The sequence below is a fragment of the Podarcis gaigeae genome (genome assembly GCF_964106915.1).
Source record: "Podarcis gaigeae genome assembly, chromosome: 12".
Taxonomy (NCBI): domain Eukaryota; kingdom Metazoa; phylum Chordata; class Lepidosauria; order Squamata; family Lacertidae; genus Podarcis; species Podarcis gaigeae.
Window position 1 is genome coordinate 62,001,067 of NC_139688.1, and position 20,471 is coordinate 62,021,537.

Below are 20,471 nucleotides of genomic sequence, written 5' to 3' on the forward strand. Positions count from 1 at the left end.
CTCAAGCAGCTCTTCGCTTCCGAAGAGAACCTACTGCACGTAAATCCCAGCAGGCCCATGAGAGTGGAGACGGACGCTTCAGACAGGGCCGTGGGAGCCGTTCTGTTGCAGCAAGACCACCAGGGGGACTGGAGGCTGTGCGCTTTCTACTCCAGAAAACTCAGCAAAGCGGAGCAGAACTACACCATTTGGGACAGGGAGTTGCTGGCCATACATGCAGCCTTCAAGGCGTGGCGGCACTTCCTCGTCGGAGCCAAGCACACGGTGCAGGTCCGCACAGACCATAAGAACTTGGAGTACTGGCGCACGGCGAGGTTCCTGAACCAGCGACACATCCGCTGGGCGGAGTTCTTTGCAGATTTCGACTTCAGAATTGAGTACATCCCAGGAAACAGCAACGTCTTGGCGGACGCGCTGTCCAGAAAACCGCAGTATCTGGAGGCAGAGGCACCGGCGGCGGCCAAGCACATTTTCACACCACAGGCGTGGGCATGCGCGTCAGCCACGGTGGACCTGGACGCGGTGCGCCGCGCGCTGCAAACGGACTCGTTCGCCCGAGCCAAGATGGAGGAGGTGTGCAGTGGCAAGGCGAGGGGCGACGAATTCCAAGTGCGAGACGGCCTGCTCCTACGCAAGGGAGTCCTCTACGTACCAGGAGACAGCCTCCGCGCGAAGGTCCTGCAACAGCTGCACGACGCGCCCAGCGCGGGGCACTTCGGCAAGGAGAAGACGGTGGACTTAGTAGCCAGAGACTTTTGGTGGCCTAAGATGCGGGGGGATGTCGCGGACTATGTCAATAGGTGCGACACCTGCCAAAGGGCTAAGCCTGTGCACCAGCCGCCGGCGGGCCTGTTGGAACCGCTACAGACACCGTTCGTACCGTGGGAGAGGGTAGCCCTGGACTTTGTCACAGATCTACCCAGCTCAAGGGGCAAGACGGCAGTGCTCGTGGTAGTGGACCTGTTCACCAAGATGGCCCACTTCATTCCGTGCGCTAAGGTGGCCACGGCCGAGCAGACCGCTAAGATGTTCATAGACCACGTGTTCAAGGTGCACGGCCTACCACGGTCTATTTTGTCCGACCGGGGGCGCCAGTTCATCTCCAACTTCTGGCAAAAGCTGATGGAATTCCTGAACGTCAAGGTCAGCCTGGCGTCGGCGAGACACCCGCAAACTAACGGGCAGGCGGAAAGGGTCAACGCCATCATGCAGCAGTACCTGAGAGGCTACGCGAACCAGCAGCCATCGACCTGGGTGGACTATCTACCGTTGGCCGAGTTTGCCTACAACAACACGAAGCACGGGTCCACAGGGGTGACCCCATTTTTTGCCAACTACGGGAGGCATCCCAGAACCTTCCCGGGTCTGGACACAGTGCGGGAGGGGGAGCCACAGGGAGCAGAGGAAGTGGCAGCGGAATTGCAGGAGATCCACGAGCAGCTCAGGAGGCAGTTAGAGTTGGCAAAACAGGCTTACAAAGTGCAGGCAGATCGACACAGGAGGGTTGGGGAGGACATCCAGGTGGGAGACTGGGTCTGGTTGGCAGCACAAGCAGTTCCAGCCAGATCGTTAGCCAAGAAGAAACTAGGGCACAAGCAGCTAGGGCCTTACCAAGTAGAGGTGCAGATCAACCCAGTGGCCTTCCGGTTGACACTCCCGGAGGGTTCCAGAATGCACCCGGTCTTTCATAGATCAGTGCTCACGCCCTACAGAGAGCCCCACAGGTTTCAAGCACCGGGGAAGGCGCCAGACCCGCTCAGAGAAGCGCCCAAAAAAGGGGGGTCGCCGAAAGGGGAGCCACTTAATGAAGCCACTGAGATTTTAGACTCAAGGTGGGGGGAGGACGGGATTGAATATCTTCTCGCCACGGAGGACACCCCGGCCAGCGCCAACAGGTGGGTGCCGGATTACGCAGTGGAAGAGCAGTTGCTCAAGGAAGAATTCCACACACTTTTCCCGCACAAGCCTATGCCGGCGGGCTTTTTCGAGGATTGTTTGTTCACACCCACACTCTCGGCCAGCACTTTCCGGGGTTTCTCGTCAGCTGAGGACTCGGCTCCGGGAGGCAGCTCTCCGGAGGGATCACTTTCAGGTTTTGGCACGGGGGGATCTTATTGGTGGGAGGACCAACCCGAGGTGGGCTGGCGCAGAGACATGCCGAAGGGGCCCTGGGAGGTGGACCCTCATCAAACAACAGGGGGAGGAGGGCTCTTGGGTGATTTGGGGTCGAGCGCAGATTTCGAGCACACCGCGCAGGAGATGGAAGCGGAGGAGGTCGTCGTCGACGAGCCCATGGGGGACTTCCCGGACTTATCTCGATGGTTGCAAGCCTCAGGGGACGAGCTGTATCCTGGACTCACCCCTACAACAATGGAGCACCCGGAACCCGCACCGGAAGAGGGGGAGGGGGAAGGGGGGGCTTCGAGGGGGGGATGGATGTCAGGGGTTCAGAAGGAGAGACACAGGAGGGGGAGCAAATGGAGAGTGAGGAGGAGGAGTATGAGGGGGGCGCAGGCAGTGACAGTGGCCAGAGTTATTCCACAAGCCTCTCTAGCGAATCGGAGGACTCACAGAAGGGAGCGCCGGTGGCCAGAGCAAGGGAGATTCCAAGGGAGAAACCTCAAGAGGGAGGGGCCAGCGGGGAGTCTCTGAACAGCAGCTGGAGATCAGGGCCAGCGTCTCCACCAGAGCGCAGTGGGGAGGGGGAGTCCCAGGAGTCGGGACCAGTGTCCTCACCACCAGAGGGAGGAGAGGAGTCAGGTTTGGCAACACCCACATCAGGAAGCGGGGAAACGGTCAGAAGGAAAGTCACCGGCTGGGCGCGCGCGCCAAGTTCAAATGTACAGGAGCGCGGCACAGCGGGGAGCCCGGGAAGGGAGCCAGGTCCTAAAGCCCGCCGGAGGGAGGGGCAAGACTCAGGAGGCTCCGCGTCAGAGGAGTCCAGGAAGGAGGGAACCCCAGAGGGCAGAAGGACCCAACGCAGGAAAGAGCAGCGCAAGAGGTGGAGCCGGGCTAGAATCTTAAACTGGTGTGGGTGGAGCAGTGAGTCAGAGGGGACTTAGCCGGTCTAGCGTTAAGACGTGGGCCTGCGCGCCCAGAGCTTGGAAATGGAAACTAAACTTCAATAAAGACTTTTGTATATAATATCCACTGGGCGTTGGTCCTCTGTGAGCTGGGACCTAGCGGCAGTCCTGACAGTTACCCTTAGATGTTAGAAGTCCCCTCTGAGTCAGTCCCGCCCCTGCACCAGCTTAAGAGGCTTGTACTGCTCCACCTTTTCCTCTCTTTCCTTTTCCGCAGGGTCTTCCTGCCCCCCTGTGCTCCCTCCCTCCGGGACTCCCCCGAGGCTGAGTCTTCTGCCGCCTGCTCCCCCCTCCTTCGTGCTTTGGGACCAGGCTCCTCCTCAGGGCTCTCCTCATTTCCGCGCGCCACCACATTTGAACTTGGCGCGCGTACGTTGCCTCTGACCTTCCTTTCGACCGTTACGCTACTCTCGGTACTACACTCCTCCCCCTCCGGCAGGACGTTTTGCTCCGAACTCCTTCCCCTCTCTGCTTCCTGTTCTGCTCTTTCTGACACACTGGCAACTCCACCCCCTTCACTCCGTTCCGACGGAGAGGCCGGTCCCGATCTCCAGCCCCCACTGGGGATTCCCCCTTCGTTCCCCTGCTTCTGACTGCCTCCCTCTCTACTGCCCCTTGGCCTGACCAGGGGGGCTCCCTTTTGGGAATCCTCGGATTCACTTGACGGACTCACTGACAACCTCGGGTCGTCGTCGTCCTCTTCCTCGTCGCCCTGGGACCCCTCCCCCTCGCTCTCTGTCCCTGAAACCCTGACAGCCGAAGAATTGATTCTTTTGAATTATGGTGCTGGAGGAGACTCTTGAGTTTCCCATGGACTGCAAGAAGATCAAACGTATCCATTCTTAAGGAAATCGGCCCTGAGTGCTCATTAGAAGGACAGATCGTGAAGCTGAGGCTCCAATACTTTGGCCACCTCATGAGAAGAGAAGACTCCCTGGAAAAGACCCTGATGTTTGGAAAGATTGAGGGCACAAGGAGAAGGGGACGACAGAGGACGAGATAGTTGGACAGTGTTCTCGAAGCTACAAACATGAGTCTGACCAAACTGTGGGAGGCAGTGGAAGACAGAAGTGCCTGGCATTGGAAATCAAGCCTCTATTGGGAGAAGCTGGCAACCCTCCCAGGCACCCAGCTTGAGGTCCGATGACCTCCCTGGCTGCATTCCCCAGCAACTCAGGCTAGGTCTCAATAGGCGACCCTCCCCAGCGTGGGAAGAGCACACCCACTCTTTCCTGCTTCCCCGGCAGGGGAAAGAGATAGTCAGAAACATTTATTTACATGGTTTATTTCTGACTCTTCAGCATCACATAAAACATGCCTGCTCACTTCAGACTCCGGCAAACAAGTGACAAAGACTTCCTGTACTTCCTGTACAAACACAAGAGGAAGGTCTCAAATTACACTCTGAGCAAATTCCGGTGCATTGCCCTGTGAACTGACTGTCCCACTGTTTCCCACAGACAGTTCCAACATTCCCATCATGTGATGTTTTCAAGCTAGCAGTTTGCAGCTGCATTGCATCCATATCGTAACACTCTGGTCCATGGGGTCATGAAGAGTCGGACATGACTAAACGACTAAACAACAATAGGGAGCAGGTGACTTCCTTGCTAGAACAGCTTCACAGGCTACTGGTCTGTTTCCAGGCACAAGTCAAAGTGCCTGGAAACATTTTGTGATAAAATATTTTGTGATAAAAATTTGCATTTAAATACAAATTTCCACATGGAGCTTTTTAAAATAAATAAATCACAGATTAATGTGAAAACAAGACTCACCCACCTCTGTCAACTGGAATGTTCTTCAATCAACAACATAATCTAGACTTATTCCCTAAAGTCCTTTCCACCATCTCTAGGAACTCTGGGAACCATGAGCAATGCCACCCATAGGTTCTTGCAGTCCTGGATAATACAGAACAAAACTCCTAGAACTTTCTAGGGCATAATGAAAGTCCCACCACTAAGACCTTCCTGTAGTCATCAGCAGGACAAATCACAAAAGAGATGGAGTAGTGAGGATCCTCAGGTGGCAGATCTTGTAGTACCATTAAAACACAATAAACACTGATTGCTTTGTATATTGTTATAATTTACCACCAGTAAGCGGTGCCATTTAGATTTTTAACACTACCAATCTAGCTATGCAGACCCTTTCTATCAACATAGGTGTTCTTGTTTGGAGTGAGGGAATCTGTTTCTATCCAAAATCCTCTGCCTCTTCTATAATAAAGCAAGTTCATTTTGTTCATCAGTAAGGGGAAAACAGCATATAATTTCAGACACTAACATATGCAAACTGTGTTTACTTGAGAGTTCCACTAGCACCCAAGAAAAGGAGTATCCAGGTCCTCTTGTGAATCAGGAATTGGTTAAGGTGCAGAAAGCAGAGAGAAGGAATAAATGGACAGTTCTCTGCCAATAAGCAATATTAAGACCTGTGCTTCTCAATTTGTTCATAAATGAGCTAGAGATAGGGGGCCAAGATTGCTGACAATGCTAAATTCTTCAGGGCCATTAAAACATATAGAGGTTGTGAAGAGCTCCACTAGATGTCATGATTCAGGACAGATAAAAGAAATTCCTTCTTCACGCAGCACATAGTTAAACTATGGAACTCACTCATGAAGGCCACCAGCTGGGGTGGCTTTAAAAGAGGCTGGTGATAATGCTAGCAATGATGGCTCTGCTCTACCTGCACAGCTAAAGGCAGCAATGCTTCTGAATACCAGTAGTTGAAAAGCAAAGGAAGGGAGGAGATTCTTGTGCTCGGATCCTGCTTGCGGCTTTCCCAGAAGAGGCATCTGGTTGGCAATGGGGAGAGCAGGCACTTGACTAGATGGGCCATTGGCTTGATCCAGCAGACTCATAAAATAAAGGGCCACACCGAGAAAAGTGAACTGAGGCTTCCAAAGTGGTGGAAGAACAATATCAGTAAAGCAATTTTGTTCTTCCTCTTTCTCAGTTGGTTGAAATACGTTTCATCTCTTAAATGCATGAGTAGCCTTGATTCAAAACAGTGGGAAATCACATTGAGAACTTGAATGACAACTAGGGCAAGAGGTCAAGCCTACTAAGGCAGATGGAGGGAGAAGAGCCAGAGGGTTTATCACCCCTGAATTTCACATTGGCTATATTGCTGTTTCATCAAAAATAAAATGGCACGAGCAATTTAAAGAGAAGTGAGTAGGGTCTACAAATATATGCAGTAGAATATACTGAGCAAATATTTGCTTTTTCTTAGAATAGCTGTGAATTAGAAACACAATGCTCATCATTTCATGACCAAAGGAACAGTGAGTGCGGGTGGTCAGGGTGCCACTACATCCATGCACAAAACAAAATGACAGATAATAGAATCATAGAATTGTAGAGTTGGAAGGGACCCAAAGGGTCATCTAGTCAACCCCCTGCAATGCTGGAATCTCATCTAAAGCATCCATGGCAGATGGCCATTTCACCTCTGCTTAAAAACCTCCAAGGAAGGAGGGTCCACCACCTCACGTGAGAGTCCATTCCACTGTCAAACAGCTCTTACTGTCACTGAGGAGCTTCCTTCGATGAAATTGACAAGGCATTGGCTGGTAGTTAAGCAACTTAAATCTTGCTCTGGAACTGGCTTAGAATGTTTTCAGATTAATTACGGTGTCTGCCACATGGCTGTGGGAACAGCAAATAGATCCACTGCATCCTCAAAGAGTGCCCAGCAGAGTTGTTCAATGTGACCTGAAGGCTGGTCATGCCTGACCAGGGGGCGAGACTTCTGGAGCATGTGGTGGCTACCTGTAATCGGCTGGCTAAACATTTTGAAGATAAAGTTGCTTGGGACTGCAATGGTGCAGATGCTGCTCCTGTGGCCATGCCAACTCAGGTGTCCAACATTTTATCAAAGCCATGGTTGAGGGATCAGTTCCAGTGAATGCAGCCTGGTTATATGTATAGGATGCATGTATAGGATGCAATGATGCATCCAGCCATCTGCTCATTAGATCCTTGCCTGCCCTGGCTTGTGAAACTGAACTGAAATGGAGTGACTGATGGGCTCAGAGGTGTGGTAGTCACAGCATTGCATGATGGTGTGCTGCTACCTGATCTGAAAGAGGCTATGATGTATCCACTTCTTTAAAAGCCTACTCTGTATCCAATGGAGTGTAATAATTTTTGTGGTCAGCACATAAGATAAAGCACAGACGTGTCTTCTCTCTGTTCTGTTCTACTACTGGTACAGTGAAGGTCATAGTTGCCGTCACAACTGATAAAGGAGAGGGCTCTCAGCACTTGTCTATACAGCCGGACTTTTGTTTATGCATTGAGCTCAGAGCTCAAGTTAATGGATTTTAGCTAAGGAAAAATAGGGATTTTGGTTCAGTTTCAAACTGCCTGCACAGTCAGTTTTGGGTTTTGGAAACCCATTCCTTCAAAAACTGTATTGTTCAGACAGGCCTTTTGAACTTCAGATTCTTTGCCATCCAGCTTTTACTGATGTATTTGATGTTCCTATTGATTTTTGTTGTAGTATTGTGTTTTAAGGCTGTATTCCACCTTGCAATATTTTATATGAAAGTGGGGTTTCAAAATATTTAAATAAATAAAATACATACAATTAAAAAAAAATATTAATAGCATGAGTAAAAACAAACATTCTTGAGCAAAACTTGCTCTGTTTCTAAAAGCAGGACACATATGAGTTGATTAATGTAGCTGATAAAGCACAGAAGTCCTACACAGACATTTGCAAGATGTGGAAAACTTACATTAAAGCAAGTACAGATTTCTATAATTTTAAATATCACACCCAAGTCATGTGAAACAAAATGGATTAAATTAGATTTTAACATGAATTGATCAGATCAAATGCTATCTTAGAATCCTAAACAGGTCTTGCATCCTCCACTATTATATATGCTGTATGTCACTTCTCTACTGAAAGCAGATTTCATGTCCATTAAAGGTGAAACTTCCATATCCTACAAATAAAGACACCACTTCACCTGTTTAGGACTACAAGCTCAACATCAGAATGCAATACGATCCTAAATAGAAAAAAACAGGCTATACTCCTTTCAGAATTGGTATACATGTTATGGTAGACATATAGATTAGGTATGGGGAATACTTTCAGTATACTAGTCCATTTACCTTGGCAGGAAAATATTGTTAATCTGCCTAGCATTTGATTGCACTCAAATATTGTGTGCCAAGGCCCCATGACCCACTCTTACCTAGGGATTAATAAACACATGGACACAAGTATGTAGGTTTATGGGTTCAAATAGGCCACAACTTTATTGCTTACAGATGTGAGCGGTTTGGTTTAGGCAATGGGTCAGGCTACATCACGACTCCCACCCATCTGCAGGGAGTGAAATTAAGGTTAAACCACCAATAGGGTGGGCCTTATGGCTTACATCAAATAGGGGCAGCCTGAGGGATCCCCGTTGGGGTCGTGACATGGCCCTAGCTCACATCCGGGCATCAGACAGGATGCACACCCCCAGATCCCTTTAACAGGATACCCTTACTGAGGAGGGGTAGACGCAGGCTACAACTTTGCTCCAACCAAACAAAGGCTTACCCAATGTCTAACCACACAAAGTTGTGACGATTGCTACCAGGTAGGTGAAAACCAAATGGTTGGCGACAATTTGCCAAGTGGAAAAAATTCCGACCTGGTTCCAACAATTTGGCAGCTGAAATTTGTCCACAGCAAGGTCGTGTCAGAGCAAAGCATGAAGAAAGACCAAGTGGATTGGGAGATCCAGCAAAAGGGTGAGAGGAGGGGGCCCCAGCAGCACCGCAGTTAAATTTCCTGTGGCCACTCCCCCTACCAGTGTTGATTGGCCAGCGGGGCCACACTGGGCATGGTACCGCCCAGCGCCGGTGATGCACAGGGATGGCACGGGGGTGGCGTCAACTCCCCACCCCCATGCCGGATCACTGCAGGGGGCCAGATGCCTGGCTGCAACACCACCCACTGAAAAAAGTGAGTGGACTTGTCAAATATGCCTTGAAGCCAAGAATGCCCATGTGTAGGTAATATTTATTTATTTTTTTACTGCCTCATATTGTCAAACTCTAGTAAATGTTTCTTCTCTCCTGGTTTGCTGTTGTCTGGAAGCACACAAATCCTTTTTTTGGGGGGGGTCTATTAAATGTGCTATGTGTGCGTTAGTGGTTAAATTTCTTTTTTTATATAAAAAATCATAGTGGTGTGAACTATCCAAAGGACTCAAGAATAAAAGCCTAGACTAACTGTTCAATGTCTTGAATATTATTAATATACATTTATATTCACATAACACTTTAAGACTGAAATAGGTGATCACAATAGTGTAAAATTTCATATCATTGTCTCATAATAGTTAACTAAATTAAGCTTAAATCTTAAAAAAGTAAAAAAAAATTACAGTTCTTCTAAACTAACAGGAATAATTACGTGCCAACATCTGACTACTGCCTGGTCAAAAAATCAAGTGTTTTTGACCAGTTTAATTACCAATGTGAACTACATGATCCACAGATTCCCTTCAATTCTGCAATTCTTTTCAGAAAGAAAATTATTTCAGCCACAGGGCAGAACTGCTAACTCATATATTCCAAAGCCCTATACAGAGTCAAGCTGCCACTGAGGAGGAAATCAAATCACAAGTCAGGAAATAGCCATCATCACTGAATAACTATACAGTTCAAGCAGCTGAATGAAAATTAACAGATATTTTGAAAAGGATTCTAAACATAAATAAGCAATCAGTGACATTTTGGGGGGAAAGCAAAAGTGAATTTGGAAAACTCAGCAGTAGTTGGGATTTCATTCATTAGAACAAGATTTCATTCTTCCTTTCATGGGCAACAACAAAAACTTAACAGTCATCCCACTCATGCTCAGAGGAGTAAAGGATAGTCACACATTTTTGCACAGCATGAAAGACATATGAAAACAACAAAATAAAAATGCAAATCAACATTTCCTTTAATTTTAACAGGTTCTAAAAGCTGCCACCTCAATCACTTAATAGGTTATCACATTTTCATCTTGTGACAGGTACCGTATATTTTTTATTTAGTGCTGTCAACAAAAAGCAAGCAACAGAAGCAGAGTTGGATATACAGTCAAATACAAAAGAATTGACTATTACTGTACAATGTCATATCAAAAAATACATATATCTGTTCAATGTGATATGGCAGACACCTACATTTTGATACATTCCTGATTTAAGTTTCTGGAATGCTATTCATCTAGAAATTTGATCCTCTATGGTAGAGAGAATCTTTAAAGAATTCAAAAGCTGTTTCTTTAGTACAGAACAGTCTTTCCCCACAGTGCAGTCGCCCATCTCTCCTGATCTCACAACTGCCAAGAGAATCTCTCAATGACACAAAATACCCCTGCCTACTGCTTTGCCCTCCAGCCACATCTTTGATTTTTACCCGTCATCCTGTTGGTTTGCTCTAAAGTTTGTCTCTATAAATATCAAAATTCCCTTCAAAGCCACATTTAATGCAATCAGTGACCCAAGTAAATGCTATTAGGGCATGGATATCTGCTGACTGATCCACATGCTTCCGGGTTGTATGTACAGGTTCTTTATAACAATGTAAATTATCATTGCAAACAGTGTCAGCTCCAGTGTTAAGCAATGTCAGGCATTTGCCAGTGCTGTAATAGCATCAAGGGACCCACCTCACCAGCAGAGATGCCACTCTCACTTTACACAGAACCTCAAAGAAGGCCAGATACAGGAGGATTCTCTATCTACATGCTCATGCCCTATGTCTTCCAGGTCAAGGGAAACCTCAAAATCACAAAAGCTACACCAAAATACATTTCACTCATACAGCTCTTTATTTAATCAGGGATTATATTTGGATAACCTTGCCCTGTTTTGGATGCTAAATGGGACATAGACCCATTAAAACTTCCTTTTAGATGCCTCTCTGGGCTTTCGGATCACATGTCAGGAAGCAAAATAAGCTATTTTGTTCCTTTAAAGCAATTCTTCAAAGTTATATTCTGTTTTGTAATTCTCACTTAAAATGGGTTATTTTCTTGGTCAGAAAATGATGACTTCAGTTACTGAGCTGGTACCAACCTGACATAGATGACCTTGATACCAACCTGACATAGATGACTGTGATGGGATAATGAGCTGCTTGTGCGTAAAAGCTTGATCCCGCTGGGGTTTGGCCGGTCATCCAAACCCAGGCACTAACGGAGCCCCCAAAAGCATGACTCCGTCAGTCGCTGGTAGAATCTGACAGTGGGCGTCTACGGAACTTACGCCAACATAAAAGCTGTTTGACGGACATGCGCTTTCGTGACTCTCTGCGTGACAGTTTCCGGCGAAGGGAGGGAATTCCTAAAGGGGGTCTAGTTACCTCTTCACTATTCTCACTAGAAGCGTCTGAGAGCCTCCCCTCCGCTGTAACTCCTGCACTCCCCCTGCTGGTTCCTGCTTCTGCTGCAGAGTCTCTCCTACTCTGCTGGAGCCTGTCCAGCACCTCTAACTCCGATGGCAGTTCCCTGACATCCACCTCCCCCCCAGGCCCCCCTTCACCCCCTCCTGCCTCCTCTCCCACTGGCGGTGAGGGCGGAAAGCCCCTGAAAGAGCAATCCTCGTCATCAGAGGATTCAAACACTTCTAGCCACGGCGTCCCGTCTCTCTCCCCGTCTTCTTCTTCTTCGTCGGAGGCAGCTTCCTCACCCACCCCTGACTCTGGGAACCCTTCAAACTCTCCCTCCTCATCGGTGGTCCCAAAGTGTTCCCTTCTAAATCGTGCCACGGGTTGCGGTTTTCTTGGGAAACGCTGATGAAATGTTTCTATTAAGATCTCGTCATTCACTACCTCTGCTGGCACCCAAGTGTTTTCCGACTCTACTTCCCCCTCCCATTCTACCAGATATTCCACCTGATTCCCCTTCCACCTGGAATCAATGATTCCTGCCACGTTCATGTCGCGCTCTCTCTCTTCTATCACGAGCGTTTGGGTGGCCTCTCTCTCACGCTCCCCCCACTCACGTCCCTCTCGGTACGGCGACAGTAATGACCTGTGAAATACTGGGTGTAATTTCATGTGACTGGGCAGTCTGAGTTTGAATGCTACTGGGTTGACCTGCTGTATGACCTCAAAGGGTCCCAATTTCTTGGGTCTCAATTTCTTACTCCCACCCTTGAACGGTAGTCCTTGGGTGGACAACCACACTCGGTCTCCCACCCTTATGATTTCACCTTCCCTCCTATTTCTGTCTGCTTGCTTCTTATATTCTTCCTTGGCTCTCTCTAAGTTAAGTTGAAGCTGACGGTGGATCGCTTCCATCTCTTCAAAAAAATGTTCCGCTGCCGGCACGCTCCACCTCTCCCCCCCCTCTCCTGGGAATGCCCGGGGATGGCACCCATAGTTTGCCAGGAAAGGACTCATCCCTGTGGACACATTCTCCGCGTTGTTGTAGGCAAATTCGGCCAGCGGTAGCTTATCTACCCAATCATTTTCTCTGTCCTTTACATAACACCTCAGGTATTGTTGCAAAATGCCGTTTGCCCTTTCCGCTTGCCCATTAGTTTCTGGGTGTCGGGCAGTGGAGAAATTGAGTTCTACTTGCAGTAAGCTCATAAGTTTCCTCCAGAACCTGGAAGTAAATTGTTTGCCTCTGTCACTGACCACCCTCAAGGGGGCGCCATGCAACCTGAAAATATGCTCTACAAACAACTTGGCGGTCTCCTCCGCTGTAACCGCATGTGAACAGGCTATAAAATGACACATTTTGGTTAATAGATCTACCACCACCATAACAGCTGTTTTGCCTTTGGATTTTGGCAGGTCCGTCATAAAATCTATGGATACTGCCTCCCAAGGCCTTTTTGGCGTGGGTAAGGGTTGTAATAGCCCCGCTGGCGCCACCCTCTCTCCTTTTGCTCGCTGACACCTGTCGCAACCCCTAACATATTCCCGCACGTCCTCCCTCACCTTGGGCCACCAAAACTCCCTGGTAACCAACCACATGGTTTTGTGCTGTCCAAAATGTCCCGCTGTGGGGCTGTCATGCAACTGCTTGAGTACTCTGCCCCTCAGTTCCCCATCTGGTATGTACAGTGCCCCTTTGTAATACAACGCCCCGTTCTTTTCTTCAAATCCCCCTGTGTTCTCTTCTGTCCTCCTGAGTTCTCTGAGTTTCTCTTGGGCGTATTCATCGTTCTCCGTACCTTCCATCAGTTCCCTTTGCCCCACCAATGCCGCCCCACACACCCAGCGGTCTTCGGAGATTACATGCCTTGCCTCAGGCGCTCCCTCCCCCTCTAAGTACTCAGGTTTCCTGGAAAGGGCATCCGCTCTCACGTTCTCTGAACCTGGCACGTAACGAATCTCAAAGTGGAATTTGGAGAACTCCTGGGCCCATCGCACTTGTCTCTGGTTCAGGACACGGGCTGTTCTCCAATATTCCAGATTTTTGTGGTCAGTTCGGACTTGAACCTTGTGTTGCGCCCCAATCAGCAAGTGCCGCCATTTCCGGAATGCTTCATGAATGGCGAGCAGTTCTCTGTCGTACACTGTGTAGTTCCTCTCGGATTTGTTCAATTTCCGCGAAAAGAATGCACACGGTCTCCATTCCGACGTATCCTTTCCCGGCTGGAGAAGCACGGCCCCCACTGCTCGGTCTGACGCGTCAGTCTCCACTCTCATTGGTTGTTGTAGATCCACGTGCAGAAGCTGTTCTTCCGACGCAAACGCCTGCTTTAGGCGTTCGAACGCCCGCTGCGCTTCTTCCGTCCAAACAAATTTCTTTTTGCTACTAAGACAATCTGTGATGGGCGCGGTCAAATGGGCAAAGTTTTTGATGAACTTCCTATAGAAGTTTCCGAACCCCAGGAACCTTTGCACGTCCTTCTTGGTCTTTGGTGTTTTCCATTCCAGTACCGCTTGAACCTTGCTGGGATCCATGGCCAATCCCTTGTCAGACAACCGGTACCCCAGGAATTCCACCTCCCTAGTATGAAACTGACACTTCTCCAGTTTCACCCACAGCCGGTTTTCTCGCAGTTTGCTCAGTACCTCTCTTACATCTCGCACATGCTGCTCCTCATTCTCTGAGTACACCAGGACGTCATCTAAGAACGCTACGCAGTTCTTGTAGAGCAATGGCCCCAGGACGTGATTCATGAATGATTGAAAACAGGCGGAGCCTCCTTGTAATCCGAAAGGCATAACGAGGTACTCAAACGCCCCCAAGGGGGTGAACATAGTGGTCTTCCACTCATCCCCCTTCCTCACACGTATCAAGTTATATGCCCCCCTAAGGTCCAGCTTGGTAAAAATCTTCCCTTTTCTCACCTGTGTCAGAATGTCATCAATTCTAGGCATAGGGAAAGTCACTGGTTCTGACACTGCATTCAGGGACCTGAAATCACACACAAGTCTGGGCTTGCCCGTGTTTTTTTTGTCCACAAAGAACACTGGACTGCCCCCCACCGCTCGTGACTCTCTGATGAAACCTCTCTTGAGATTCTTGTCAATGAACTCCCTTAACTCCTGCATCTCACTGTCTGACATTGCATACAGCTTCCCCACTGGCAATTGTGCTCCTGGGAGTAAGGTAATTTGACAGTCAAAGGGTCTGTGCGGGGGCAATTTATCCGCTTCCTTTTCGCTGAATACGTCAATCAAGTCAGCGTATTGTGGTGGCACCTTCCCCTTGTCCATCACTTCCACCCCTGCTAGAGTGGCCCTGCTGCCTGCCTGGGCCTCTCCCTCCTTGCAGTGTTCTAGGCAATGTGCTGATCCAAAGGAAACCACGCGCTGATGCCAGCCTACTAGCGGATCATGTAGTGCCAGCCAGCTCATTCCCAAGATAATAGGGGCTCCTCCCAGGGTGGCTACGTTAAACGCTATCAGTTCTGTGTGCCGTGCCACCCTCATTATCATTGGTACAGTCTGTTGGCTCACTTCTCCTCCCAACAGCTCCCTCCCATCAATCGTGGTAACCTGCAAAGGCTTACTTAATGGGATAGTCTGTATCTGGTGCTCAGCTGCAAACTCCTTACTCATGAAATTACATGAGCTACCTGAGTCCAATAGCGCTCTTATCTTTAGTGGGTGTCCGTTTGCCAGTTCCAGCAACACCTCTATCACAAGTGCTGGTCTTGGGGGTTCCGGCGTGGGCACGTTCACTACTCCCTGGCCTGGCTGCTGTGCCCCGATGTTGGCAACCAGGCGTTGGCTTTTACTTGCTCCTTCATTTCATCCTCCTCCTTCCCCCCAACAGTTCCTGCCATCCCTTGCCATTCCTTCCTTTGCGGACAGACTCTGGCAAAGTGACCTGGCTGTTGGCAGAGATAGCATCTCTTGCCGCTCTTTCCCTCCTTCTTCCGCCCTTCACTGGTGTTTGAAACTGTGCGCGCGCGCGCTGCTCCAAGTTCCATCGGCTCTGCTGGCGGGAAAGGCTGCTCCGGAATCTCTGGAATGCGGAAGTCCTTCCAACGTTCCCCCTTTCCTTCCCGCTTTTCCAAAGCTCTAGCCTCCTGGCGTGCTCCTATGGACAGCGCTGATTTAGTCAGCTGGTCCATAGACTCCGCCCTAGGCGCCCGGGAAAGTTCATCTTTCACTGCCGGAGAGAGACCTTCTTCAAATAGCATTTGAATAGGTTCACTAGCAAGGTTCCACCCCAGTCTATGAATCAGCATGGTGAACTCAGTCCAGTACTCACGTACAGATCGGCTCCCCTGTTTACAAGCCATCAACTCCCTGCGCACCATCCCCTGCTCAATCTCGCTGGAAAACATCAAGTCCATGGCGCGAAAAAACTTCATTGTGCCCTTTAAGATTTCATTATTGGCTGCCATCAGGGGGCGAACCCAGTCCCTCGCCCCTCCCTCTAGATGGCCAATCACGTACGCCACTCTAGAGTTCTCATCGGGGAAGTCATCAAACAGTAGATTGAGAGCATATTGCATCTCTGTTCTAAAGGCTTGATAGTTCCTGGGATTCCCCCCAAATTTCTGCACCAATCCAGGCACCCTTCTGGCAAGTGGGGTGGTTTTCCCCTTATCTGCATCTTGAGCCCTCCTCTCCTCCAGCCTCGCCGTTTGCAGTGCGAGCTGGACCTCCAACGCCCTGTACCTTTCTTCCAGGCTTGGATCTGCTCCAGCTCCAGCTGCCCCGGTTCCTGCTGGTTCACTCATGATGCCCTCTGCTTGCACAAACAGCTTTCGGAGACTGTCAGATTGCTGTGATGGGATAATGAGCTGCTTGTGCGTAAAAGCTTGATCCCGCTGGGGTTTGGCCGGTCATCCAAACCCAGGCACTAACGGAGCCCCCAAAAGCATGACTCCGTCAGTCGCTGGTAGAATCTGACAGTGGGCGTCTACGGAACTTACGCCAACATAAAAGCTGTTTGACGGACATGCGCTTTCGTGACTCTCTGCGTGACAGTTTCCGGCGAAGGGAGGGAATTCCTAAAGGGGGTCTAGTTACCTCTTCACTATTCTCACTAGAAGCGTCTGAGAGCCTCCCCTCCGCTGTAACTCCTGCACTCCCCCTGCTGGTTCCTGCTTCTGCTGCAGAGTCTCTCCTACTCTGCTGGAGCCTGTCCAGCACCTCTAACTCCGATGGCAGTTCCCTGACAATGACCTTGCTTTTGATTAACTCAAATATGAATAATTTTTGCTTTTCTATATAGTACATGTGGAAGACTCCTTATTTCAAGGCACCCAGTCAGCTACCTTCAACTGGTTTGTGCCAATTGTTTCCTGTCTAATGTTTTCAGAGGAAATTACCATTCCAGAAACCCTCTCCCTTTCATAATGTGAGTAAGTGCAATATTTATACCTTGAGTAATTCATAAAAATGTTTACATCTTGCTTTCAAAACATTATAGGAAACACTAGTTTCCAGTAATAACATTTAGCCCCAATGCAAAATATGTATACTCAGAAGTAGGTTAAAGGTAAAGGTAAAGGGACCCCTGACCATTATTAGGTCCAGTCATGGCCGACTCTGGAGTTGCGGCACTCATCTCGCTTTATTGGCCGAGGGAGCCGGCGTACAGCTTCCGGGTCATGTGGCCAGCATAACTAAGCCGCTTCTGGCGAACCAGAGCAGTGCACTGGAAACACTGTTTACCTTCCAGTCGGTGGAACTTGACGTGCTTTCGAACTGCTAGGTGGGCAGCAATGGGAGCTCACCCCGCCACGGGGATTCGAACCGCCAACCTTCTGATCGGCAAGTCCTAGGCTCTGTGATTTAACCCACAGCGCCACCCGCGTCCCTTAGAATTAAGTTACATTGATCTAAATAGGATTTACTTCCAAGTAAGTTTGATAGTTTGAAGCCTAAACACTTACTAGGGAGTTCCATTTATCTCCTGAATAAGCTGAACAGAAGACAACCATGCAGACAAGAGAGTTGGAAAACTTTTAAGCAAGATAATATATATATCCACAGGAAACGGTAGAGAAATTTTGCTGCTTTGTTCATTTTTTTTAAAGAGAGCAGATGCAATTCAAGGCTGTGCACTCACACCTAGGTGTGGAGAAGAGATCTGAAACAGTTCACATTTAAAGAGGAACCCATCCAACCGACATTTTGGAAACAACAGGCAATCAAAACACAGCCATCCGTTGACATTTATATTAGGAGACAACGGCAGGCAAAAACGTAGATTTGACAAAACGATATTCAAAAATGTGTTTATTATGAGAAATGCACACTAAAATGCTGGCAAATTTTCATGAGGCTCAGAAATGAATTTAAGATTGGAAAAATCAGCAACCAGCATGTGAACTCCTGCCTGTTCTTATTCTAACAAGCTTTTGAGAACTGACAGCTTTTAATGAAAGGCTGGCTGCTGTGCTGTTTTTATGGTAATTGTCTGCATGTTTTAAAAAGATATTCTCTTTTTATATATAGCATTTATTCTATAAATGCTTATTTAAAAAAAAAATATTGTTCTCCTTAACCCCCCCCCCAATGTTTTTAGCTGTTCCAATTTTATATGTAAGCTGCCTTGAGCCCCTTTCAATGAAAAATGTAGGGCATAAATAAATATATAAGAATATCAGAAGAAACCAAGAGAACACAGATTCCTCCATCTCCACCCACATGACTTGAAAAGCATATATTGCTTGGACTCCCTTTGGGCACAAAATGTTGTGGGATTTCATAAATATGTAAATTTTATTGTATAACTTAACTGAAAATGGGCTGCTGGCACACGCTTTGGCACAGATGATGATGCTTTCACAGAAATCTATTCTTTGAAGTTCAACTGTTCACATATTTTCCTTTTTTCTCTGAACCTCTCAGTCGTGCACTTAAAAATAGACTACCAGATAATCTGGGTAAATCATAAAGCTCAGCTTATCCCTCCCTCCATGCTTCCCTCCCTCCAAACACACAATTTATTTGGTCCACCAGCTCAGTAGCAGTGAGCCAGGAGTAATCTTGTAAGCTGGCTACATGCGTCTCCTTATGTATTTGGTGTGAGCACATATATGTGATCCGTGAGCATGTGTCCGAAATTCAGAAAGATTCAACCACAATAACCAGCCAGTATAACTTCACCTCTTTCACTGTGGGTTATGTTTGTGTGTCATGACAGTCTTAGTCAGCCAGAGAAAATAGAATCAGAAAGCACCATGGAAGGAAAAGGCTGTTTTGTTTTCACCTATATTATTATTCTCAAAATTAGATTCACCCAAGCCAGCAGCTACTCATCTGTGAACTGCCAAAACAACAGACAAGCAAACCATCTTCCACCTGCCTCCTCTCTCTTCCCACCAGTGAAGATTCAGAAGGGGGGGGGGAGTCTCAAATCTTTAAACCTCCCCTGCTCTCTTTTCTCCTTTCCAGCTCAAGTCCCTTAGGCTGTGGACACCTGAGGAAACCCTGCAGAGCCATAAATAGCGACGGGGGGGGGGGCTTTGCAACAGCACATTCCTGAAGATGCAGCTCTGCCACAGGATTAATGGGCGAGAGAGGGAGCCTGTGAGGGGCGGCGAAGAGAGGGGGGCGCAAGCAGCTGCTATGGGGAAGCAGGGGGGCTTAATGAGAGGGTTTCCGAAAACATCCGCTTGCCTATAGAATTAGAGGTGGGAAGAAAAGGGGCTCCATCAAAATATCTTCTACACGATTTCCTTCACTTCACAGAAAAGAACCTTTCCACCCCTGTCCAACCTCATTCGCTGTCAGCCTTGCGCTGTCCGTGTTTATCCCATTTATCCTACGGGTATCACTCTGCTATCTCGTTCAAAACTTGGCGATATATGCGGGGTGGATCAATATACAGTATCCTCGTCTCTCTGCACATTATACGGCGTCCGTATCATCTTGGGCACAGAGAAGCCGTTTTCAGCAGTTCCACAAACAACAAACACTTAATAACGTGATCGTAATCCACACACATTTCAAGCACCCTGTCCTTCCACAAAAGCAGCCATGTGCTGCCAGACATTCATTTTCTTTCTCCTTCACCCACCCACCCACTTACTTCAGCGCCCCCATTTCCCACTGTATCAGCTCTAGGCAGAAAACACCCAAGCCCAGTTTGCAGACCCCCTGGGCATCTTCCAGCGAGCAGCATCCCTGACTCCCCGGGCAGCCCGCCATCTCAGGCCAGCCCCGGCTCTGTCCTGCAGGGCCGTCGGTTCCCTTTTCTAGCGCTGGGCCTGAACGGAACTTCCTCGGGAGCCCGAGGGACTCCGAGCATTCGGGGCGGCCCTTGCGACGGAGCGCAGCCCGGCCGGGCCCCGCCGCTCCTCGGTCCCCGGCCGCCCGCCCGCCCGCCCGCCGGGCGCACTCACCGTCCTCCAGAGAGGCTGCCTCTTGGCGCTGGCCGAAGTGAGGGCGACGATGAGGTGCGAGGCGGCCACCACGACGCCGAAGACGATGGCCAGGAGGGTGCGGACGGGCAGCAGCGCGTACGAGATGAAGGTGACCAGCAGCAGCTGCCACATGCCCTGCTCGGGGGCGCTGGGCGGCTCGGCGCCGTGCGCGCCCAGCGAGAAGGGGCAGCAGAGGAAGGCGAAGGTGAAGCTGAAGAGCAAGGTGAGCTTGACGATCTGCTGCAGCTGCGTGACCTGCAGGTACTTGACGTTGGTGACGATGAAGAGCGAGAGGAAGATGATGCAGTGCACCGGGTGCGAGCCCTTCGAGATGGTGAGTCCGGGCGCCGACAGCAGCTCCAGCAGCGCCAGGCTGCCCGTCAGCGCGATGAGCACGGCCAGCGCCTTCAGCGTCGAGGTCTGCTCCAGCTTCAGGTTGTAGTTCTGGAAGAGCGACTCCAGCTCCTTGCACGCGAACTGGTCCTCGCACGCCGCCGCGCCGTCCAGCAGCGCCGCCGCCGCCGCCGGAGCCCCTCCGACGGCCGCCGCTCCCGGGGCGCCGCCGCCGCCGCTCT

The 20,471-nt window shown here is 49.3% G+C and overlaps 1 protein-coding gene across 3 annotated transcripts in view; it reads right to left on the reverse strand.

Annotated features, from left to right (window-relative positions):
- ADCY1 (adenylate cyclase 1) overlaps nucleotides 1-20,145 on the reverse strand; it is a 392,554-nt gene extending 372,409 nt beyond the window's left edge. For all 3 annotated transcript variants that reach the window (XR_014557036.1, XR_014557037.1, XM_083706262.1), the window contains exon 1: nucleotides 19,876-20,145. Coding sequence is in view for 1 of the 3 variants with exons in the window: in XM_083706262.1 (XP_083562388.1) it covers nucleotides 19,876-20,028 (153 nt within the window). In the remaining 2 variants the exon portion in view is untranslated. The remainder of the gene's footprint in view (nucleotides 1-19,875) is intronic.
- Nucleotides 20,146-20,471: the final 326 nt, after the last annotated feature.